The sequence below is a fragment of the Taeniopygia guttata genome, chromosome 2 (genome assembly GCF_048771995.1).
Source record: "Taeniopygia guttata chromosome 2, bTaeGut7.mat, whole genome shotgun sequence".
Taxonomy (NCBI): Eukaryota; Metazoa; Chordata; class Aves; order Passeriformes; family Estrildidae; genus Taeniopygia; species Taeniopygia guttata.
In genome coordinates this window covers 31,537,065-31,563,705 of record NC_133026.1, presented here as the reverse complement: position 1 = coordinate 31,563,705, position 26,641 = coordinate 31,537,065, and the positions used below count along the sequence as shown (strand labels likewise).

The 26,641-nt window shown below is 36.7% G+C and overlaps 1 protein-coding gene across 12 annotated transcripts in view; it reads right to left on the bottom strand.

Moving 5' to 3' along the window:
* Positions 1-26,641, bottom strand: part of DNAH11 (dynein axonemal heavy chain 11) — a 138,057-nt gene that overhangs the window by 78,853 nt on the left and 32,563 nt on the right. For 2 of the 12 annotated variants that reach the window (XM_072925604.1, XM_072925605.1), the window contains exon 6: positions 3,797-4,013. In XM_072925604.1, coding sequence (XP_072781705.1) covers positions 3,995-4,013 — 19 coding nt within the window. In that variant the 3' untranslated portion in view covers positions 3,797-3,994. Of the gene's footprint in view, positions 1-300; positions 441-1,244; positions 1,369-3,796; positions 4,014-5,596; positions 6,326-8,977; positions 9,137-20,415; positions 20,541-21,239; positions 21,294-21,628; positions 24,087-24,498; positions 24,598-26,474; positions 26,596-26,641 lie in introns of those variants that run through there. The other 10 variants (XM_072925599.1, XM_072925598.1, XM_072925615.1 and 7 more) reach the window with 10 other exon arrangements.

Genomic DNA, 26,641 nt, shown 5'->3' with positions numbered 1-26,641 from the left:
AAAGTAGAAAGAATTAATATTTTATGTAAAATCATTTGTGCAAAATTTAAGAGTTGAGTACACATATGGAATTACTACGTGCAGTAACAGCCAGATCTAGGAGCAGAACCTGGTGTACACCAGCCTCCACACAGGCAGGTTATTACAGGGGCAACTCAGGAGAGGCAAATGTGGTGCCACACGTCAGCAAGTAAGCTTTCAAGAAAAGTATGCCAACATATGCTGGGTTATGAGATAACTGAAATATGTTGCTATTTTGATCAGCTCATCACTATTTCTTGCCCCTGAAATATGCCTTACATTCTACTGCAGCCACAGCCTCAGGAATCACCTCCATGAGCTTTCACTGATGTCCATCAAGCCCAGGGCTCAGACTTCTTTTCTAACTCCTGCAATTATGACCTTCATGTCTTCATCACTGAACAGACCTGGAGCCTCTCCTGTGAAAAGACAAACGGGTAGGTAGCACGTGACAAATAATCTTCTACATGGTATTTAACCCAACGAGGTTTAAGCACATAACCAGAGTGACAGTATGATGCTACATATATCTAGTAACAAAACAGTCTCATCCTTCTCCCTATGTCTTTTAGTCTAAAAGAACTATTCTTTTTTTGCTTTTTTTTTTTTTTTTTTTTTTCTTTAAGGGCTAGGAAACAACTTTATTTTGAATTTTCCCTGATAGGAAGTTTACTTCTAAATAATGTTCCCCTCAGAATGGTGGCTCTTTTCTTCACAGGCTGTTTGAATTGTTTACTAGTCTGGTTGCAAAAGTAAATATAACTTTACAAAAAAATCATTCAAGATGTACTCCAACTGTCCAGAGGTGCATTTTTTTTCTTCCATCTTGTCCTCAAACCCCCACATTCAGAGTCCAGATTTTCTAATCTTCAAAAAATGGGTGAAGCTTCATTGCTACATGTTACACTTGTGCAGTCATGGTGACATTGCTTGAAATTAGTGAAATCACACCAAAGCAAAAATAACATTTAGTCAGAGGGACATTCTTATTTCCCCCAAATCAATGCACTTTTGCATGATAAGCCTCAGCAATTTGTCTCCTCAACAGACCATGCTTTCTTAACCAAGTTTGACTCAATGCTCAGGTTGGATGGCTTGACATGGCCTCTCTAAAATCTCTCCCTACAAATACCTGAAAAGAAATAATCACTTTAAAGTTCGATGAAAACACAGATCATTTGTCATTGGAAAAGATCTTTCAAGAAATTTGTTGGTTTAATCACCTGATGCCAACAAGTCATTAATCAGCACAAGAAAGCATTCATCTGGAACTTGGGCATCTGTCAGCAAAAACACTGTGGGCATGTTCTTGGCACCCATCTTGATGTACAAACTGGCAAGATCTACCTGTAAGGAAAGGAGGCAATCACTCATATTCTGTTAAAATGTTGATACAGAAAAAGTGTGGCAACACATTTCTGGTTTTTGTGGTGGCAACACATTGCTGACTTCTCCTTACTTTTTTTTCGGTTTATTTACATATCACTAATTTTCTGTATAACATCCAAAGTGAAATGCAGTTTGCTGTTTTTTCCCCTAGATCAGACACTGAGGTTTTGACATCATCTAGTGGTAAATATTGAAGAAATCTCCCCATGAATGTACTAAAAAGGGATATTGCAGCTATGAAACCTCCCATCAAGAACAGCCATTACCATACAAAAAAAATGTGTGGGAAGAATCAGATTGAAGAATCAGATCCAATTAATTTTTTTTTTTAAAGACTTTTTTTTGTTTGTTAATAAATTTATTTAGGAAAGCTTTCTTATCTGCAAAAAACCCCAACAAAACTGAGGTGTGCACTGTTGCCCTGAAGGAGACATGGTGTGGGACCATGTGGTATAAACATGGAATGCTTTTTGGCTTGGGTTTCCAGAAAGAAAGCAACTCACATCTGTTGCATTTGAGTGTGACCACATTTGGAATACAGAACAAGGTCAATGCTGGCTGTTATGACCAAGCTGTCACAAAACCTAACAAAGCAAATCTTCAGGCTTGTTAACAGAGGCTTAGAAATTTTCCTGCTTGGAAACAGCAGGGAGGAAATGACCACTTAAGTCCACATCTTACACTGCACCTCATTTACCAGGGAAGGAGGGCACAAGAAGTTAGACACCATGAACACACTGAAGAGCACTCTGCCTTTTTCAAAGCAGAACAGCACCTACGTTCCCCTGAAAACCAGAGACTGAGAAAGTCTTGAGCTACACATTCCATGGTAGTTTGGCCCTGGACCAAGGTAACAGAAGGGCTTTTTGGGGACTGGCATCCATCAAATTTGGCCACAATCAGATCCTTATTCAGCCACATTTGAGATTCAGAAATATTGGTTGTCCACACAGAGTGAAACCGTAAATGTTCCCTCCTTTGCTGTTTGCTCACACAGGGCTCAGCCTTGCAAGGTCTGTACAACTGAAAAGAGCATTTCACTCAAATTCCTAATTTTTGTATATGGACAGTTTAGGTGACTAAAGGACTCACATACAAGAACAAAATTTTTTCCTATGTTCGCCCACTTCAACTTTACACCCCTAAACCAATGACACACATCACACACGTTCAATGACACACAAAAATTTATACTAAATCACTAAGTATAAACACCAGAACTCCAGCCACATCCCTGTAATGTGTGAAGCAGCTGCCTTGGAAAAAGTGGAGAAACTACTAAAATTCTGTGAAGCATATAAGGGTACAGACACTAAAATATATTTTGACCACCCAGTTTTAAAAAAATAAAGAAAAGAGGTACAGCCGGAAACCACAGGAACCATAGGAGTTGTTAGTGTAAATTCCACTGTTTTGCCTGTGATTTTATCAAGCTTGTGCAACAACAAAACACATTCTTGAAGCTGTGAACTCAACAGACTAAAATAATATCTATTAGTTTACCCTGAGGCCCTGGTTTCTTCTGTGTAATTTGGAAAACCTCAAGGGAGCAGATGTATCCTGCCAGCCCAGACAAGCTCTTTACTATCTACTCCAATCAGAAGTTCATAACCCCTAGAAGCTCATAGGAAAGGACTGATTTAGCACCTGATGACAAAACATCAATAAATAACAGTAATGTAAAGTAACTTCAACAACCTTCTCAGCGAAGTTCCTCAATTCCTTTTAATTGCACCAAGCCTTCTACCCCTCCCCTCTTTTCTTTTGTCTTTTTTTTTTTTTTTTGTCTGTTTTTGAGATAATGTTCTCCTGACACCTAAAGGTACATTATCTTCACCTCAGCATTTGCTATTGCTTGCAATATTTGAGCAAGTGGAAAGAAACGTTGTTTTCCTTTATCAAATATTGAAGGTCTGCAAGAGCTGCCTGGTTACACATTCTTTACATTGAGTTGCTCCAAAGCATCACACCAGAAATCTGATGGGCTCTGGCTGAACTCAGAACAGAGACCCAGTGAACTTGAAGGGAGGTTCGCTGGGCCGTAGGAGCACGTGAGTATTTCACATCTGGAAGTTTGCATCAGAAAGGCCAAAGGACAATGAATCACTGAATGACAAATCTGCATCAAACTTTAACTAACTCTTGGAATATCTGTCCCAGACTAATTAAAGCATGCTGTTATTTGCTGATCATAGAACACCATAGGAGGAATGAGGACAGATGAGGATTTGCCTCAAAATTAGATGACATCTAATTGCTAAAATTTGGAAATGTGTGTATTGAGGTAATTCCTCCAACAGAAAACTATGTTTCAGACACTGAAAGAAATCTCTTGTAGTTTATAGTTTAATAATTTATATAAGCATCTAAAATCATTTTTTGTCCCTTAATTCTCTTTATGTCTCATACCACTGAAAAAAATTATTGAAAAAAGCCTTGAAAAAAAATGATGAGAACCTTCTTAAATAAAGGTATAATGTGTCTAATCTGGTTGCATCTAATAAAGAGCTAAAAATTTGTACAACCTAAACATTACCAGAAGCCAATTCTCTTTGAATTCACTGTAGAACTTTGTCAGCCTTATTCATGATTTCACAATGGATCTATAAAAAAAAAAACAAACCCATAAGAGGCACAAAAAACTTACAGGATTTAATTTCACAACCACTTTTCCAGGACTGCCAAACTGTAAGCCTAAGACACCCTGCCACTTTGTTTGCCAAACTGAGATACCACTCAGTCACTAGACTTTAGAGAGAAAATAATAGCTTACCAACATTTTCAAGCAAAACTAGTGATACCTGAGAACGCATCTGTCTGCAGGTCTGATGATTATCACATCAACCTTTAAATCAGCCTAAAAAAAAGAAAAAAATCTATGGTCCCTATGAAAGGTGCCCATGATTATCTTTGAAATTTAAGCATATCTTTAATCCTCTTGGAGTGAAACTCCTACAATAGATTGCTTTGTCAGGAGTGCCTTCTTTTATATAGCACTTGTCTGATTATGTGCAAAGTGAAAACCAATGACACTGAAATCCTAGTAGAACTCGCTGAGAATAAAAGTATGTGTGTTAAACCATTTGCAAATAATACAAACTGCTTCAACAAAGCTAATCTCTGCCAGCAGGGGCCTCTGTCTCTTTCTGGAAATCACTGATATTACACATGACCAGAGTGATGGTATCTGTTGAAGAAAGATTACAAATAATGACAAGGAACAACAATGAAGTCTGTACCTCAGTCAGCAAAATCTTCATCTTCAGAAAACTGGCTGGTTTTCTTCTGGGCAGGAAAAAATAGCAAATGTAGTAAATCAGGTTTTAGAAACAGAAGCTGAGATTTGGAACAATGATTGCCTGACACAAAAAAACCAAATTACATTAAACTGTGGTAAGGTAAGCATACATATGAAAAAAAAAGGTATGGGTAAATAAAGTAAACCTATGATGATGCTTAGAAGTGTTGGCTTGTTTAGATTTAAAATGTACAAGGCTGGGCAGCAAAGCAATTCCAGGTCTGCCCTGCAGTGACATTATTTACTGTATGCTTAAGGTATTGTCTTTGCTTCAAACTAATCTAATGTTAAAAGCACTTTCCTTTCTTGGAAATGAAAGACAAATATTGCTTTTCTTATAAAGGCCTGCTACATCATTAACTAATTAAAAGATAAGGCAAAATATCTACAGCATTATAGATTATCTCTCCAGCCTCAGAAAATAAGTGGTGTTAATTCCTGTGGAGTAGAAAAAAACCCCGGCGAATCTCTGTTCAAACAAACAAAATGGAGATTATTTTTAACACCGAGCCACAATCTGCTCTTCCATAAGGGCACCAATGAGGTCCATTTGTCAGCTCTGGTGGTCCATGGTGCCCTGCATAAACCTTCCATTAAGAGTGTTACAAGTTTGCACTGCAACAAGACCTGAACAGCAAAAAGCAATGACTTCATGCAAGCACAGAATCATGATGGATTACATGTTCCCTTCAGAGATATTCCAGTTACACCCACTGCAAGGCACCCTCAGACAAGGCTGGGCTCACAGAAGGCCTGTCATTGTAGCTCCCTAGAAACTCCTCAAGTAGCTCCTCACTGCTACATAAGAGTTCCAATTAATAAGACCCGTCACCACTCAGTTTTTAACTTGCTGGCACAAGGTAGAACACTTTCCAGCTACCAACATACCTCAAAATACTTGTCTGTAGTGTCCATCATCATTTTATAACAGAAATTACAGTCTTTGCTTTCCACTAGTTTATCCCCATAGGCATATGCTGACTCATGACCAAAGATAATAAATATAATTTGGTTGCTGTAAGCACTTGAGTGTAGCAAACAAAATGCCCTAAACATAAAAAAAAAAAAAAAAAAAAAAAAAAAAAAAATTATTGTAATGTTGTCATCTGGCATCAAAATAGGGTGTCTTAAGGAGGACTAACTGATATATTCTGCAAAGATATTAGTTATCCTCAGTAGATATCCAGCAGACATTGTGCTTGAATGTATATATTCTTGAACATGAACCAGGATGTCTCTAGAATTAGCAAGTTCTCCAGCCAGTTGAACATGCGAAATATAGTTAAAACAAATGTCTGCTCTCCACTCACTGGCACATTTAGGTGGGCCATTATGGCTTGAGGCTCCAGGGCAGTACAGGACACACGGAAACATCAGCACTGGCAGGACCTTCCATGGTCACTAGCCCTGTTTTGAGTGGAACCTCATATCAGTTGCTGCAAAGTTTTGAATCCTTGCCTGGTAAAGATATATTTCTGCTTGTACTATGGCTCAAATATTCTTGATTATTGGTGGAACAAAAGCTTGTTGCTGGAAGTGGAAACAAACTATCTTTCTGTAGATGGTAATCAGGGAACCTGAAGAAAGGAACTTGGAGGCAAATACTGCAGAATGTCCCTGAAAATAAGAAGGGAAAAGGAGAGGAAGATTCTCTAGCATCAGACAGCAGATAAAAGTCAACCAAGTGTTAAATGACTAGACAGCCTGGTGAGCATACAGCTACTTGTGTGTCACAGAAAATACTTCATTTCTAGCCTCATCCATGATGCAGTTCCACAGCAGTTGCATGTCTAGTTATGAGCCCCAAGGGCACAGCTGACAGGTGGATGACCACATGAGTCTTCAATTCAGGGAATTCTCAATGTCATAATAAATTTAGTGTGTCTCTTTCCATTTAGCTGTAAGAACAGCAAGATTTTCAACCTGTACTAAATATCAAACACTATATTTTCTCCTATTCCCTTTCATCTGCTGCCTATTGTAGTGGAAAGCTAAATAGTAATTATTTAATGTATTAAATGCAGGATCACTATAACAGGACACTTCAAACCCTAGCTGGAGCTTAGGCTTGATAATGAAGCTGCCAGCTTACTGCCAGCATAAAGGCAACATAGATAAAATTATGAATTTCTTTAATAGTTAGCTTCTGCCTATTGTAACTGAGAAAGAAAATGTAACTTGATTAATATTAGTGACAAAACTGAAGCACTGTACATTTCTGAGGCTTAACCTCAGGTGAAGATTACAAATATCCATGGAAGTATCAAATTGGGATTGACATTTTAAAAATAAGAATAATCACACATTTTTTAGCACATATTAATTTTGTTCAAAATTTCTGTTGCAATTAAGGTACCACATTTTTATAAAGCTTCTGATGATAAAGGGTTTTTTGGTAATGAAATTGGCTGCAAACACACTTGAAAAGTAAAGCATGGTCAAAAGAAGTCAAATCAGTTTCAGAATGCACACAATCATCACTCATCACAGATTAGAGCAAAATTAGCTGATTTCAATAAGAAAAAAAACAGCAAAGATCAACATGGAGTATGAGGGGGCATGCTCCTCTGTTTGCTGCATTATCCAATACTTTTTCTGGTTCTCCAGATGACACAGCTCCTGGTGAATTAAAAGGAAGCCACCTAAAAAGTGGATAGAGATTAAAATAAAATAAAATAAAATAAAATAAAATAAAATAAAATAAAATAAAATAAAATAAAATAAAATAAAATAAAATAAAATAAAATAAAATAAAATAAAATAAAATAAAATTCTAAAAGGACTCTGAGTTGCTAAAAATTTGTATTCTTTTTGTCCAAATGGGAAGAAAATCTTATTTATTTAGATGTTAGTGCACACATCCACTAGGACAAGCAGGTCTTTAAAAGAAATTCTGAAAAAGGAAAATTCATGAATTATGTAGTTATTCCCTGCTCAAATCAACAAATCCTTCCTTCCCAGAACTTCATAAAATAATGCATTCTCTTTCTTTTTTGTGTTTGCAATGAGTTTTACTCCATTTTAGAATTCTTAAGTAGTTATATTAAATTCCTAAATTTCACAGTCAGCATTTTTCCTGATTTGATCTGTTTTGTAGATCTGTTTTAAATATTTTAAATTTTTGACTAGGTTTTGTTTTAAAATAATTCAAAACCATTCAAAAGAAAGAAACAACAACCCTTTTAAGTGCTAGGGATTTTGAGGTCTTAACTCTGAAATCTTTGTGAAAGAATAAAAGGTTTGCTGTAGTAAAAGAATGTAGTTTTAGGAAGAAAACAGGAGAGTACTGAGATGTTAGCTTTTCATGTCACCAAGTTAGAACTGACTGATTTCTCCAAGCCAGAGATATTTCAGGTTTGAGTAGTCACTTCCTTTTTTTTCCCTCTTTATATCTTGTTCCTTAACAAGATATTAAGCTGATACTTGGTGTCATTCCTTCATGGGATGAAGTATGACCAAGTGAAAAAATTTATACAATTCATCTGCATTAAAAGATGCAAGAACACTACAGATCATTCAAAATGTTCTCTTTGTAAGTCACGTATTTTCTTCATGTCATATAAGATGACATGAAGACACGACATCTGAACAAGAATCTAATACGTATTTATGATAACAGTGAAGTATTTACCCAAAATACTGGTCTTCCTGTAACAAAATGAACTAAAACACTAATCAGTTGATTTTGGACTGGAAACTTTATATTTACACGGGTTCTGGTGAAGGAATACAATATATTTTAATTGCCAAAAAATTTAAATTGTCATTTGGAAATTAAGAAGGTTGTCACCTACTCTAGTTCTGAGATTCTCTGATTCAGTTGAATTTCCCAAAGCAACTGAATTACTTTCAGTATTCATCTTCTATGCTTTTATTCTCATGGCAGAAAAAGACTGTTCACCTGTCTTTACAAGTGAAGAAATTATTGTCCTTACAGGTGAAGAAAACATAGAGGGTTAGAGGCTAAACACCTGCAATTTAGGGAATCAGTTTCTGTATCTCAGCCATTCCTGCTCTCTGTAGACAATCAGTGGGGCCAATATCCAGCAGCTTCATCAAAAGCAGCTGAAGGACACTTTCCTTCCAAGACTCCAAAGCCCCTTCATTTTCTGCTTTTCTTTTCTAAAAGAGTTGATAACCTCTCAGAAACATATGCTTTTCTCTTTAATCAACTAATTCTGAAGCTTTCTCTTTTCTCTGTGGTTTATGGTTGCCATCATGGACCACAGCACAAAAGTTATACCATAACATTAAGAAGGAAATGCTCACCAGTGTCCATAATCAATATGCTGTCAAATCATGAGGCTGAACAATTTCATATCTATCCACTTCAGGCATATTCAAATCACTAATAAAATAGAAATGTTTATAATTCTTTTACTGGAACATATGTATGACCATGTTCTTCAGGTTTTTTTCCAAACATCCCTGAAATATAAACTAAGGCACAAAAATTATTACCATATGAAACAAAACTGAAATTAAACAAAATCAAGAATTCAAAATCATGCTGGCTGAAATTTATGGAACATTTCTCCATGTACAAGGTTGTAGTTTTTTTGGGTTTTTTTTTTAAGTATTGAAGTCCGTAGCAATCATTGAAACTCACAGATAATCTTTGAGAACATATCACCCTGTAATTCTGAATTCCATAAAAGTCTTGCTGATTTAGTTGATTGACTACTTCACAGCTTTTGAAAGTTTCACAGCATATCCATCTGCATCCTTTGAAACTGAAATGCTTTAAAGGTGAAATCCCCAGGTATCTTGACACTCACAAAATTAATCAGTGAGTTGATTATTTTCTCCTTCTCCTGGGAAGGATTAAATAAGGTCTTTACCAAAATACCTAAAGTACAAAAATATGAAGGATAGATATAATTTAATCAGGACATTATTCTGGAATTGAATGCAAAAACATCTCCCAGACAAAGGAATATTAAGGTGATTATACTAAATTTCAGTTTATTCCCCAAAATGAGGTGCTTACACGATGGTCGATGCAGACCATCAGGTTACAAATTTACTACAACTGTGAAAAAACTAACTCAAAGACCCTTATGTATTCATCAAAATGCAAAATATTGAGACATAAACTTTGAGTTTATACAATTTTTAACCAATTGCACTGCTTCCCTTAGATGTGTAAGAGAAAAAATAGCTGCAGAAAATTGCTAAGTCATGTTGAAAGCATATAAAATAAAAACAACTTTTATTAAGCATTATTAGAATGCAGAACTCTGGTATGATGTGATCCTCAGTCTTGTCACTTAGTGAAGTATTCCACAGATACATATGACAGGATTCATCATCTACATTAGTTTGATTTCTAATTGCACTCTTTTAATTTTGTGCATGGAAACAAAAACCTGCGGAAATCACCAGGAATTTATCAAAGCAGGACTGGAAAACTAACAATATTCCTTCTTAGGTCACATATTTTTGTTGTTCAAATCATCACAGAAAGTATTCTGCAAAAAATAAACCACAGTAATAGGTGGACTTCAAGGAAAACTTCAGTATTGTCATAGTGACTGAGGCTCTGATCTTCAACAAGCAGCCTAAATTCTCTGTCTCAGAGCTGGGATTTGAACCAAAGAGGGTTATGGAACATTTAGGAAATACAGTGGTTAAAATCCTTACAGCACAGCAGAGCATTTAATGCAAACTCAATACAGTTGGGCAAGAGGAAAAAGATTTCTCAAAAGTTTTGTACATCTAACCCAGATTTTTTTTGTCCATTCAATAATGTAATGAATTTGGGATACACCTGCTATTGATTTTGAGATGACAAAAGCCAGAATTTAATAATACTTTCATATTTGTCAATAAGAAATGCCTATATATATTAAAAAAAAATGAAAAAAATAATTATCAGTTCCATGTATAATAAGCAGAAGAGGAAAAAGTGTCGACTACAGATTTAAAATTTTTTTTCTATTGCACAGTGTGTTCAAATACTTTGGGTTGGGCAAAATAAGAGTGAAACGTAAGTATAAGGTTTTGAACTTGTCTTGCTTATTTAAAAAAGGAAATATGTTCATGAGAGGTTGTAGGAAATGGAAACAGGACTTGTACAAGGATAACTGAAGGCTGGACATCCCAGCACTGCCACTCTCCTGACTGGCAGCAGACTTATTAGTGCCTTGGGCAAAGCAGAATAAGCAAATACATCACTGCAAGCAGTTTCCAGTAGGACTATGGCAGTATCGTCGCAGATTTTTCAGTGAAATGAACCATCTGCAAACCTCAACACTTTTTTTGATTGGTGAACTCAATGAAGGTGAAAAATGCATCCAAGGCCATTTCTGTCTAGTCACAGTCAGCTGAAAGTATGGTTATTGACTGGAGAAGTAAAACAAAAAGTTAAAGAGTGAAGGTGTGCTGGAAGACAGGACAGAAATGAAGAACCTCAACATATTTGCAATTGGACGATCATAAATTCTGAGGGCAAAAGCTGTGGCTGTACTTACCCTGCTTTCCTACCCTAGAAGGGAAAAAACTTGCTGAAATGATGTGCATATAAAGGCTTTAAGTATCTTAAATATATAAAAGACAATTTTGTTCTTTTAGCTCAATGTGTACCCATAATTTTAAACCTCAAACTAGGAATCACCCCTCTTGATCTAAATTTTAAATAATGTCCACAATTATGAACACTTGCACATTTTTGTTCTCTGTGGCAGTGTTTCAGACTTAAGTATTATTGAGGACCCCAGAATTAATGTACCAATGTTAGTTTGCATCAGAACATGCCTCCATCAAGCAACATTTTCAAATTTGCTGCTGTTCTAGAGGCAGAGCGGGTGAGTCATATGCCTTGGGGAATGCTAAATAAAACCCTACACTACATGCTAATCTCACCCACTCTAGCAGATACCTCAAAAAATGTTATGTGGCTACAGATAAGATGAGAACTGACAGAAAATGCTGCAGATTAAAAGTGATATGATCTGTAAGAAAAATCTTTTAACCTCTGAACTATGGAAAGAACATAGCAATGTACAGTAGTGAATCACTGTACTTCAACAAGTTCATCTCTTAAGCTCCTTTTTATGAACTAACAATTAATAGTGCTCATTTGTGCAATTTGCTTTCCATTATGGAAACCATACACAATTTGACTGTTCCAAATAATTGCTTGGAGTGATGGCTTAAGACTCATGAAGGTACTTCAGTGTATCACTTGAATGCATTTACCAGGAAGAAATATTGGTACACACAAAAATAATGTAAGAGGCCGTCATTTTGATCTACACATGACAGTACAAAATCATTCCATCACTGCTCACTGAGACAATGCTGTAAAGGCAATGGAATGGGAACACAATTTACTTGTTTCTGGATTGTCATGCAGTTTGCCTGGTAGAAGAGCATTTAACAAGAGGAACTTGGCTCAAAAGCAGTGGACAGAAGGAAGAGCTGCAGACAATGAGATGAGTTCACTGCTTTGAACATGGCTTAATTTTTCTTAGAAGAAGCAGTGGATGGTTTAGAATATGAACCTAAAATATGAAGGAATACTCTAAAATTTCGCAGCAAATCGTTAAAGGTTCATAAACTCTCAAATTTTATGCCATGGGACTGTAGGTGGGTGTAACACACTTGGAGAAACAAGCCCCTGTGATGCTGACTTCACATCTTTGGTTTATTTAAGAAGTTTCCTGCAAGAAGGATACACAGCCTTTGCTGCCCAGAAGCTCCTTTCATCAGCTTCTCTTTGCAATGGAAAGTGTTGTGCTTTTGTACTCTAGAGCCACGGCCATGGTTGCTACTGGAATGGCAGTCATTAGCTGAAAAATCCTTCCCTGATCAGAGCAATTTCTGAAAGCCTTTTAAGGCTGATTCCCCATTATAGGAACTGTGACAGTTTACAACAACTCATGATCTCACTCTGACGCACAGCAAATTTCTTTTCTCCTAATCTTTCCATTCATTTTGATGGGCAAAAAGGTGATTTAGTTCTGTTAATGCAGGATTCTATGTTAACATGAATTTGGAAACACTTCAAAGAATGAACTAATGTACAAAGAAGACAAAATGGTCTTTGCTTATCTGATGTGAATACAGAAGAAATTAACACAAGACATGAAAGAGAAAACAGGGTAAAAGCTTATTCAATTAAGATTTGTGGATTTATACCTACTTTTTTACACCTAGTGAAAATGTAATCCATTAGCAGCAATGAAGATGGGCTGGAAAATTATGCAACTGATTGCAAAAACAGTTAAATTACACACCAAACACATTTAAATGCTTCTAAAGATTTTATCTGAACCCTTCTAAAATCATAGAACATTTTTAAAACTGAAAATTCTTTTTTTCGTATCTTTCCCAGACATTTAAAAGGACAAGCCAGTGTATTAACTTACTTCACTAGTGCTTTTTATGGCATAAAAAATTGTACAGCAAAGATGGCACATAGTTTTTTTTTTTGTATAGTTGTTTCCTGTTCAAGTTACAAGAAGGATAAAAAAAAATGGATGGCAAAGAGGGTATATCCACTAGCAGCTGGGCTCTCCCTTGATCGTCTTCTTCACAAAGACCAAAACAGATAGCTTTTATGAGCCTATTTTGCTTTGACTGTCAGACTCCTCTTGTTCCAAAATCTACCACCAGTATAACAGTTTTGGCCGACCTACAGCCCTCTCATTTGTGGGTTATATTAACATTTCATTTGATCTGCATCCATCTCATCCACAGACTCCAAACTCCACCAGGCAAGGATTGACCCTCCTTGGATGTTTTATAGTACCTGGCAAAGTACACTCAACTTCTGACTGTCCATTTTGGTAAACCTACAGGTACCATGCTGAGACACCCAGGCTAGGCCAAAGCTGGCTCAAGGCTTCATGTGAACTGAGGTAAAGCCAAATTTCTCATCTGCAGTCAGACAGCAACTTGTGGGATCACAGTGTCAGTTCCAGTTTGCACCAAGCAGTTTCATCCTTCTCCTTTCCCCTTACCTGCCACAACTTTCAAAGTTTTCCAGCTTGCAAAGCAATGAACTTTGCCAAGGCCCTGGCAAGAGCAGTAGCCAATAGTTGTGATAACACTGTAATAACTGGAAAATATTTTACCGCTGCTGTTGAGGGAAGATAAGTTTCTCACATCTGTATGGAATGTACTCTGGAGCAATGCTGATGTTGCATGGTATTTGAATGAATTGTTGGTCTGGAGTTGTCTTCAGAGACAGTACCAAGCCTATTACCTATAAATACTGCTTTTCCTACTCCAGCACTTCCAACAAGTAAGAATGTTTTGCCTTTTATTACAAGTAAATCAATGAAGTACTGGAGATGTACAGTCTAAAATGGGTACAACAAAGATTGACTAAAATTGAAAAGGAAAAAAAAAGCTCATCAAACACTTGCACATCACATCACTTTTAAAAGCAAACTGTAATTTCTGTCTCTCTCTCTGGCTAGGGATAAATTCTAAAAAGTGATGAAGCAGGATATATCATTCTTTTACTCTCAAAGAATTGATAAAATAAACTGCTTTACCTTTTACATAGTATTTCTACTTGAAAATTTTTATTTAACTTCTTCTAATAGGAAGCTTTCGAAATCCAGTTGTAGCTGGAGTGCGTTTGTTCCACCTCAGGCTTTACAGAACACCAGTCTCCCTATAACCATTAGAGAAGCAAAGACTGGTGAAAGATGTAGGTGTACATCTTTCTGGTGAAAGATGGAGGATTAATTTCTCAATTATTTCAATTTAATTTTTGGCCTGGCTTTCAACTTACCTAAAACTATTTGGACAGAGAGCTGGCAATAAACAGCTTTACTTACTATGAGCCCCTAAAAGCTTGCTTGTCTGATAAATCTTTTTAAAGCTCTTCAATTACCTGATAAATATTTCTTTTCCAAGCTCTGTATTTTCCTGTCAATTACTAACCCTCAGAGACAACAGCAGAGTTGATAATGGAGTAGAACATCAGATACATGTTTCTACGTCCATAGACTTCTAATCTCCCCAGGAAAATTCCTACTCACCTAAGCATTAAAAAGATGTACAATGCAATTTAATGCAATCAAAACACCATTAATCACTTGAGAATATCCTATGCAGAATATACTGAAAAAAAGTGCAAAAATAACCATACCTTCAAACTGAGGTGATTACAACTACAGCTCAAGTTTTCCATCCTCCACTGACAAGTATATATCATCCTATTACACCTTCTACAATTTGTCTTCCACAAATACAACTCTAACTTTATAAATTGTTCAAAAGCCTCATAGAAGGGTGATGAAGTGGTTTGCTTCCTCTAGATCTCATTTTACACATTGTTTGTGTGAAGCTAATTTAGCTGGCAAAAAAATTTTCTGTGCATAAATGTGGCCATAGGAAAATGTTAAGGCTTTACTTTACTGTGCACAGCTGCTGTGAGCATTATTTTCAATGATTTAAATTTACTTGGAGCCTGAGTTTCTCTTACTATGGATAAAAGGTACCCCACACAGAAGTTGGTAGATGCCCCAAAGAGACTGAAATCCTGTGCTGAAAGCCTGTGGTAGGGCAGATTTCTGGGAGGGCCTGTGAACCTGAATAGAGAGGAGCCCACGCTGGAGCAGTTTATGAAGATTTGTAGCCCGAGGAAAGGACTCAAACTGGAAAAGTTCATGGAGGCCTGTCTGCCATGGGAGGCACCCTGTGAAGGAGCAGGGGAACAGTGTGAGGAGTACTTCCCCTGAGAGGGAAGGAGGAGCAGAGAACGCATGAGCTGACTCCAGCCCCATTTCCCATCCCCCTGTGCTAATGGGATGAAGAAGGGAGAGAAAACTGGGAGTGAAGCTGAATTGGGAAGGAGGGAGGAGTGCAAGGAAGGTATTTTTAAGATTTTTGGGGTTTTTTTGACACTACCCTACTCTGATTTGATTGGCAATAAATAAAACTAATTTCCCCAAGTTGAGTCTGTTATGCCTATGACAGTGTGCTGAGTATTTGATTCCCCCGTCTTTGTCTTGACCCAAGAGTCTTTTCATCATATTTTTCTCTCCACTGTCCAGCTGATGAGGGGGAGCAGCAGTGGCTTGGTGGGCACCTGACATTCAACCAGGCTCAGCCCTCCACACTACTGCTCTGATTAAGCAATACATGTAAGAGAAGAAAAACTCGACTGATGACAAAATTCTCTGAAATGTCTATTTGAGGATATATGTGGCCACCAAATAAATAATAAATTAAGAGAATAAAAATTCAGAAGGAAGACTTAGTATAAATAATGGAGTTTGTTCCAATTAATCTTCAAACTGGATGTTTAAAATGCCAACTAATATCATCAGATACTTACAGCTTCTACTCCGGGTCCTGGGGTTTTGGGTAATTGGGTATTGTAGCTGGGGCAGCAGCTCTTAAAGGTGTACCTCAAATAGCAGCCACATTTACAAGCAAAGAATGTGTGCCTATGACTCTGTCAGGGTCACAGCCTAGGAATCATCAGTAAACTTTTCAGCAAAAGAAAGTTAAGATATGCCATTTAACAGGAACATGATCAAGGCAATCATGTTTATTACAGCCCCAAAGAGGATTATCTGCAACACAATGCATACACTATTCCTTAAACAAAATAAACAAACTCTGAACATGCCTTACAGATTTTGTACCAGAATCACAGAGGGTGACAAATTCAAATGGTTTTACTTGATCTAGTATGAGTTTGTTAGAGTTTAACTGATTTAAAAGGTGGCTAGTGTGCTTTGCTGATGTTAGTTCTCCTGAAAGCAGACAAAAGCAGAGGAGGGGAAAATCTCTCTCAAGGTCAATGGAAATAATCAGAAGATGATTCAGAGCAGGAGTCTAAATTTAGGTGCTCCAAAATGTTTCTTGAAAAAGCCACTTCCTGTTTCTCAGATAAAGTTAGATTATATGGCTCACCCCACCAGGCCCCTTGCTGAGTAACCAGAGGATTACTACGGTTGAAGTTTCTAAGACAGGAAAGCATAAAACTCCAATCACTTTCCAATGATTACATTTAGATCTTAGATTTGGATTTCATTACATTACAGCATTTCAGAGAGCCCACAAAATTGGCTTAGCTGTATAATCAATAAGAAGGAAAGAAGTCTGTATCCTACTGTGCTTAGACTGACTGATTTAGATTTCTGACATTAACCTTCCATCAATGCCTTGTGAAGGCGGACCTAGAACAGAAGCTAGACAGAGTTAAAGAATAAAGTAGGTATTTATTAAAAGGCCTTAATGGACACACCTTGGGCAGTTCAAGAACCCAGCCAGGACTACACCCAAGATGGACCCAAAATGGTCACAAAATGGATGACTAGTCACAAAGTGTCACACTTCTATACGTTATGGTCCATTAGCATATTGGATTTAATTGTCCAATTATAACTTTAGGTTATGAAGTTCCATCCTTGCTTTTCTCTCTTCATTCCACTATTGTTTATGCTCTTGGGCCCAAAATTGGTTGTCCTTGGTCCCAAGCTAGGAATGGAATTGTTTTGTCTAGCTACTCTATGAAGAGAGCTTACCATCCCTCAATGTGAAGCTCAGAACCACACACAAAAGCAGCACAGAATCTGAAAAATATAAAAGCTAAAACTTAAGGCATCACAAAAGTACAGCGATGCAAGGACTTCAATAATGGAATTTTAAGTCTATTTTACTGAGAGACTTTCCAAATACCAGTTTCAATAATCTCATCATTGATATCTTGAGTTACATCAGCTCACATCTAGGGGCACAATCATCATTACAGTATCCATAGGCTAATTTAAGGCTCTTTTCTGTGCCAAACAGTCAAGACAAAGTGTTAATTAGATTTTAAATATTACATAGCAATAGTGAAAACCAAAGAAATTATAAGAATAAAAGAAAAAGGAATGCAACTCTGCAAAGCTGTCTTCAGAAAAATGGGAAAACAGGTAAAGGGAAAGCCACTGTAACTGTGTCTCAGTGGCTCACCTTGTTAGCATCCATAACAGTGTTAGGGACTCAGTCTACACAGGATCTATATCCCTATTTAAAACAAACCTTTTTGGCCCCTCATGGGTAACATTGGCTTGTCTTCTCAGAGGAGACAACAGGAGAACTGCAAATTATATTTCAATATAATCTTATCACTTAAGTGCTTAAACAACATTGTACTGCAATTAAAACTTCAGAAGATGACACTTCACTGAAACAAGAAACTTTGTAACATCCAACCCATGTTTTCCTCCTTCGTGTGTTTATTAGGTGGTTATTTAAAATAACAAAAAATTCAGTGAACATTCAATACAGCAAAATGCTGCATTTTATGCAACAATGACCTATTTCTGTTTTGATTACAGGAGAACTGGCGTTTAGTCTTCATGATATGGGAGATACTGTGGGTCCGGGAAGAAAATAACAGGCCCTTCAAGACAACTGGATCAGAATTGTGCAGGCTAATACTTTCTGTCTACCAGCATCCTGCTGTGTCTACCAGCATCCTGCCGTGCCCTCCAGCCTTTCCAGAACCTCCAGTGCTGTGCAGCCATGTCTCGTTGCATCAAAACCTCAGAAAAATGGAAGAATTCTATCATTTACATGTTGTCTGAATTCTGGTATTGTCTATTTTGGATGGAGAATGACACCCTAGCAAAAACATGTGTTTCTTGCCATCTTTCCACACTCAGATCTCCTGGTGTATAAAACCACAGAGTTCATCATCTGTCGGAACTTCTGCATTAAGTTAATTAATGGGCATTTATTTTGTGTTCGCATATATGTGATGAAGAACTTTCAGAACCTGAAGGGAAGGAGCAGAGTGAATGTTAGTGACACCATTTTCATATAGTAGGAATTTTAGACTTCTTTCTGAACTGGATCTCTGACCGAATCCCTGCACTCAGCCAACAGTTTACATTAATTTACTCTGGTCTGTGTGCTAGTTTAGTCCCAAATTTCCATTAAGCCTAAGGATAGGAAAGGAGATTTCCAGTCTGAAATAGACATATTCTGCACTCAATTTTAATAGAAAATGTTAAATGGAGAAGAAAATCTATGCAGCTACCAACATTTAGTAGCATAAATAGGCAAGCATTATGTGTTAGAATTATTTGTCTAGTGTGTTGTCAGGAAATTTCATGATGTCTGTCTAGAAGTCTAATTAAAACATCTTGCTTCTCCTTCCAGAACAAAGTTTTACTTAGTCTGTCTGTCAAATTGAATGTTCATTACTCCATGTCATGATTAACTGTCCTTTGGGACATGGAAAAGACACATAAAATGTAGAATTTGCTTGCAACATTTGAGCTTTCTATTGCTCATCATGCGGCTGACCAAGTGGCCTCAGCAGTGTGTTATTACCCTGCAGCCTCAGGCAAAGGCAGCATGAAGAATTTTTTATGCAAGAGCTGTGGCAGTTTCTTTACAAGGTGAGATGGAAAACATGCTGCATTGCAAGGAAGTTACCTTACCCTCTCCATTCCCTGCAATTCCACTGACAAACACACTGCTGGCTGCCCCTCCAGCTGAGCATCCTACCACACAGACACGACCCACAGTGAGCACATCTCCTCTCCTGTTGTAGTTCTTATCACAGAGACACAATTATTTACAAGATTTTTTCTCCCTCCTCATTCTTATTCCTTTTAATAAGAAAAAATAAGCTTGCAATTTCTTGGTAGATTTGCCTCAGCAAAGCTAATGCTGCATCAAGCAGCACAGTCTCTCAGAAAATGTTAAGAGAGTTAGTGCAAAGGAATTAAAGCAGTTACCTCAGCAAGTGAGAACAAATCCTATTCTGCCAGATGACCACACAGTCCAGCAGGACTGTGAAAATCCAAGGATACAGAACAGTCACCACAATTTTGCCACTGCATTAGTAGAGTGGATTCTGCAATCAGTTGCACAGTTGTAATTCAGAAAAATACAGTCAGTCTCCTAAAGTAATACATTGCTTCCAAAGAAATAGTTGTATGAGTCACAGAATAGAAATAGCTTGGCTGCTTGTAGATTTCTGTTTTAGTGAAGAGTATTCACTCTGATTTTCCTAAGCCTAACAGGAAAAAGTTAATGATCCTCAGTTCTTGTCTTCTGATTTACCCAGTTAGCAGGAAACAAAATACTCTGTAGAAGGCTGATTGTAAAGTTCATAATACCCTGAGACATACCTTATTTGGTCTGTATACTAACCAGTTTTTCTATATTTTACATTTTCACCCTCTCTGTAATTAATATAAATTACTGCTTAGATTCAGCTTATGGGCAACTAATTCTTGTGAATATACATGCATGCATACATGTACCTGCATGCATTTAATATGTATAGCACAACATGCACTATACCACACATAAAAGCCAGAGCACACAAAAGTCACACGTAGCCATGCACATTCCAAATCCACACCTTCTTATTTAGATGTTTTTGTTCCCTTACTCTTCTTACCTCACTATAAATATCTGACCAACAATGAATTTGCTACCAAATACAAATTCTTCCTACTGTGCACAAACAAACGTTTTTGTCACTCTAGATTGTCACTGTACACAGCTTTTCCAAACAGGACACACATTTCCCTATGAACATATTTATTACACTGAAGAGTATTACTGCTGTGATGAAATGCCTTTGAAATACTGAGTCATTGAGAGACACTTTATCGGTGCTTTAACAGACTCAAAAATAATCTTTGTGTCTAATACAACCAACCCATTGGCAATTATCTTGATCAAAAATCTTAAGGGAAGTAATTAAAGACAATGAATTAATTTACTTTGAGAATAAAGTTCTCTTCTGGCTGCAAGTACAGCTCCAGGGTAGATTGTTTAACCATCTGCTCAAAGGGTAGGTTCCTCATCCTCAGAACATCCAGAGACGGAAACAGGTCACTGATCACGCCTGTGAAAATTGGGATATCATCTGTCACTATTTTATGCAAATTGAAGTCTCTTAAGCTCAAATAAGCACATGGAAAAGGAGGGTAAACAATGTATCACAAGAACATTAAATAATTTTTTTAGGAGTCTGTTTTTATTCAAAGGCAAAACACCAGAAACATATTTTACCCAATCCTCAGGTCTGTTCTTGTCTCCTTGTTTCAGGGACCCAGCAATTACTAAAACTGACTTCAGTTCCCTGTCATAACAGCCCTACAAAAACATTTTTACTAGTCATGCTAGCACATGAAATAAAACTAAGAGGCAATGTTTATGAAGAAAATAATCATTTTACACACAGAGTAAAACAAGACATTTTTATTCACTTGTAGACTTTCAGTGGCTTTTGGTCATTATTAAAGGTTGACTAAAAAAAATAAAAGGCTAAATTAGATATCTGTATATCTAATTAATTTTCAGTATTCCAGCATTTGGTTCCCTATTCTTAACTGCTTATCAGCTGGGCAAAGTTTGAAAATATATTCTGCAGCCACACCTAGGAATCCAATATAAATAAAGCCTATTAGTATTATCAATTCCCCCAACACAAAAAAAAGGGAAAAAACAAACAACCCTTCCCCCCTCCCAAAAAAAAACCCAAACAAAACCAACCCCAAAACAACAAGAAAACTAGAAGCAAATTCACAACTCAAAAATATACCAGTTGAAGTTGACAGATGCCATGCCTCTATCCTCTTCCATGACAGTGGTAACTCTGTAAGTGTGAATTAAATGCACTAAATACAGCACAAGGAATAATTAAAAAAAAAAAAAAAGTAATTCCGAAATTCAGGACAGTTCATGATCAGTAAGAAAAAAAAAATTATGAGGTAATAAAGATGCCTAATATCTGTATTGCACTGAAAAGGAGTTTGCATATTTTAGAAATGATACATCTGGGCAAAGAAGTTAAACAGAGTTGATAATGAAACCACAGAATTTAGGAATATACTGCGCTTAATAAGATTTTGGTTAGATTTAGGTGAGTTTTTTTGTGTGTATGTGTTTTCTTTTTTTGTTTCTTGTGTTTGTTTTTTTTTCCATTTTTTTTGTTTGTTTTTTTTTTTTTGTTTGTTTTAGCTGTCTGAAAGGGTGTTAAAGACTGAAAGCTGTTGAAAGGGTGTTAAGATATGCATCTTAAAAGCAGCCTGGTGTGTGGCTTGTCCAGTGTACAAGGACTTCCTTTGCCATGGTATGACACATCCAAAAGTCCCTTCACAACATATGCTCTGACTGATAACCCTGTTCTGCAGCAGGCTGAGGATCCTTTCCATAGGCTAGGATCCTAGATCTCCAAAGGTACATTTAAAGTTCTAAAAGTCCCAACACTGGAGCAACACTCTCAGAACTCTCTGAACAGCTATATATTTTATGCAGAAGCCCAGAATTTTTTCTCAGAGGTATTTGATTTCTCCCATTTCCATTAAAAGTAAACCAAATGAGAGTTAAGAAGTAAACAAAGAAGAACATTCTAGATTTTGCTTCAAACAATAATGTTAATATTATTATTGCCACTATGATTAATACTGAAGTGGCAAACAATGGCATAAATGACTTCTTTCAATTCAGAACATGCCTCCAGGACAAAGTAATCATTAGACTCAAGGAATCCTAGTTCTAGTGAAGCAAACAATATTAATTATCTTTAGATATGCACAATTTAATTTCATTATCTCTAGAAAATTGCAAGAATGTGTCAGGAAATCTTCAGGATATTTAGACATAATTTCAAAATTATGCAGGCATGAAAATAAAAGTTTTTTATTTCATAAAGGCCCTGCCTGCTATGTGAGTTTATGGCTTAAAACTGAAGGGTTCTTCGAGCTCTAATTCCATTGATAAAAATGAATATTAGGAACATCTTGCAAAAATTATACAGCTGGAGATTATTAAAACAGGATACACACAGGGAAGAGATCATACAGTTTCTAGGGTTTGCATTTTTAAGATAATATTTCTGAATATGGGTTCTTTCTAGTATAATAATTAAGTTATTTAGAAATGTTTTTCCTCCCCCTTTTTTTCAAAAGTTGTCCCTGCTTTTACTGTGGAAAGTTTAAAGATGTGTTCATTCAATTACAATATGCTATGTATTTTTCAAAATAATTTATACTCTGTTATTCTCTTCTCCAAAAGATAGTTATTTACATGGGTGCCACACAGTAACACAATGTAATCAGTCATCCCTGATATGAAGTGGTGATACACAATTATTTAATGCAAAACTAACAAGTTACAAACATCCAAAGGTAAGAAGAAATGATATTTTTTCCCAAATGCATGTCTGACAATTTATTAAGGATGGACATGTGATTTAGAGTGTCTTTAAAATACAAGATAAGACAATATGCATAAATCCCTCCTATTACGCAATATTCAGCTGCACTGGTATGGAGTGTGTGCTAATGGGTATGTATTGAATCCAGAAACCCAAAGAACCCTTGTCTGTTCAGGGAGCAGCTCCCTGCAGAGAGGTTAGACCATGATGAACTTCCTGGCTAACAGACAGGCATCAATGAACCCTTCAGCAGCCAACATTATTACAGAGACCAGTTCAATGTCAGGGACAGCCATAGCACAGGTTCTAGGGAAGGAAAAAAGCCCATAATCCAAATGCACAGATTAGTATTTAAACATGGTAAGAAAAAGTCAGCTAAATCAAATGCCTGATGTGTGCAAACATTTTTAAAAACAGACCTCAAGAGAGTCCCAATTAAGAGTGTCAATCAAAGCTGTCAAGGACCCTAGTTCAAAGCAAAATGAGCTAATTAGGCAGTGGTGATTGTTAATATTCCATAACACTGCTGCACAAAAGAGGCATCTGAGAAACGCAGACAGGTACTGCCCAAACTCAGAGCAGGCAGAGGCTGCAGTGGTGTCACTTGCCACTGACCACTGGGGGCACAGCCAGCAGCTGTACAGGGTCTGGAAGCCAAGTGCAACACAACCATTGCTAAAAATGCCATCGTTTTTCAAAGCTCTTTGATTTTTTTGGAGAGCTTTAGTGCTTTATATGAAGGCTTGGTTACCTTTAGAGGTTTTCTTTTCTAAATATAACTGCTCAAACTTTTAGAACAAAAAACCAGAAAATTTAATGACATAAATGAAAAAAAAAGTCATTAAATCTCATCTTTAAAGGAACACAAAGTAATAATGTTATTGCTAAACAATTTAACAATTTCCTCATTAAAAATCGTTAGTTAAGTTACACACTAGCAAAAACAAGATCTTGAATTTTGGGTTGAAGCCAGCTACAAACCAGCAAATTTGTCCCTCAGAGCTCTTTTTTACTACAAAAAAAAAAAACAACCCAAATATTTCTTCTTTTTCCCCATCCAGAAATACACTGCTGAACTAAATTTTGTCTTAATTTTGTCATATTTAAGTATTAATGGGGAAGCTGAAGTTCTCATGTAGTTCTGTCTGACCAGCACATCCAGGGATCATAGTAATAAATATTCCAACTCTGGATTTCAGTGTAATGTTTTCAACAAGAAGTACAAATCTGCTAAAAGAAAGATGACACAAAGAAATGTTAAAAGAAAGATATTACTTACAAAAAAAGAAAACTTACTAGACCTTAGCAAGCAGAGGTATTTCACTGGTAAGCATCAGCTTTTAGTAATCTCTCTGGCATTGAATTCAGAAGGAAAACACTGGACTACTAGAGCCACAGAGAGTGCAAGTGGCTGAAGCATGTCTATAGGAAGAATCATATTTTGAAACACAGAATAAAGAGTAGTAGAGATGCAGAGGGTTTGAAAAGGCCAGGAGACGATATTAAGTAAAAAAAAAAAAAAAAACAAAATGGAGAAGGGTGAACATAGAAGAGTGGAAAAACAAGGCATGTCTCAAAAGCGCTGGAAAGTCCTGGAACCACTGAGACTTCTTGCAAAGTTGAATCCCTCCAAACTTCTCACCTATAGGATACCTTGATCCACATGGTAGCACTTGTACTGGTTTCAACACCAAAACTTCAATTATAATCTGGTAGGACCAGGATTTATTCACATCTATTCCTGCAGTTTGAAGAGAAATTTATTTTTGGGTAGTGCATTACACAGATGATTTTGTGTTACCATCTAGTCTTTAATTTACAAATAGTTTCAGAGGAACTTTGGAGGAAGATATTACTGGTTCATTATTTATAGCACAAAGAAGCACTCCTATCGCATTCATTTCTTTTTCTTCCTAATTTTATCATGGATAGGCTTTATTTGTAATGCCACGACTGACTAGACTTCTACCAAGAGATGACTGAATTCTCCAAAGCAACCTCAAATCTCCTGTCTGTACCAAACCTTTATAGATGTTCCCTACAGACTAAAATTAAAAGACTTAATATCTTTTTCTTGAAAGCAGCAATTTCCAATGTAATTCACATGAAAAAAGTTAAACAACAATCTCCATACTGCTTAACAGAGCATCTCACCCCATCATCCATGTGTTCTGAATAGTTGAAAATTTTCACTATCATACCAAGAGCACAGTCTAAATCTTCCATGGTCTCTGTGCCAGCTGGTCCTGCAGAAGCACCACTTACTGCTAGGTGGAGAGCATTTGTTGGACAGTAACAGAACACCTTAACATATGAAAAAGGATTTTTTTTATTGCAATGAACTTCTACAATATCAGGAGCTTTTTTATAACTCTTATGTTTCATGGATGATTTAATCCAAGTCCACTTTCTCATTATAATTTAATGTCCTAAACCACAAATGTACCTCTTCCATATTTATGTAAAATCGTGGTGTGGTGCTACTTGGAAGGTGCTTATTTTAGAAAAGAAAACTAACTACATCAATATTTTTTATCAAGAAGGAGGATCCTGTCAGTGCTCACATAGGACAGGAAACAGGAGCCTGTAGTTGCTGCTTTGCTTATTTCAAAGACTTGAACCCCAGAATTTGGCCTCCTAGCTGAGGGTTGTAAGCATTAAGCTAGCCAAGGTATGAAAAAAAAAGTAGTGGTTTGGTCTTTCACAAATGAAAAAAACTTTTCTGAAAACTCCTGATTAACCTTGGCAAAGATCTGGTCATATCCCCTTTCAGACTAGACAATGATTAGATAGCTTAACTCATGCAAAAAAAAAAAAAAAAATCATACCATTTCTTTAGTATGTGCACCTACATACACATAGATTCTGAAATATATTGTGTCTTTATAACCTCATAGATATACCTATGAGGTAGGAAAGAACTCTGAATTTCTAAGAAACTTTTGACTTTTCATTCCTGAAACAGATATAGCAGGCACTGTTATTTATAGCAGTCATTACCTGTCAGTCAAAGCTGCAATAACTTGCCAAAGGGTATTTCCCAAGTACTCATTAAAGTACTGAAACTGAGCATAATAAACATTGGCAGAACTGTTTCTGGACATCATCCCATCTATGGCATACCTGTGACAGCAAGCAAAAGCTCTGGAACTGGAGACCTAAGAGGCACCAAAGAGTCATGATGCCAGGTAGGAGCTATTCAGGTGGCACAAATCCACCCATCACAAAGCTGCAGCTGTCATCAGCAGGTCTCACACCCCATTCCTAGCCACTTATGACTAATAACTACTAAAATCTATTATAAAGGATTAGATGTACCTCGAGGCATTTGTGCTTTTATACAGATGAAAGTGTAATAGAAGATAATTTTAATAGAGCTATTACAGCAGAACATGAGGCCTCTCGATAAAAACAAGGCAGTCTTTGCAAGGGAGCTGACATTACTTTGACCACAATGAGTTTCATTTTACTACTCAAGCCTTGTTTCCTCTTATCTAAATGCCACCTTAAAAGCCTATTTTATTTCTGAGGCTCAGGGGGAAAATAAGAAGTTTATCCTATTTCAATTCCAATCCAGTGAAACATTTTGTTCATTCAAACCAACAGCATTAATTTTACCTGAACTAAAGTTATACATAGAGTGAACACTTGGGTTTAAATAAACATTCAAAATTTCAGTTGTCTGCACCTATAAAAAGCCACCACAGGAAGAGGAGATGCTCTGGAGATGCACATGCATCTGAAAGGAGAGAAAACACACTGAATTACTGAAGGCAGAACAAACT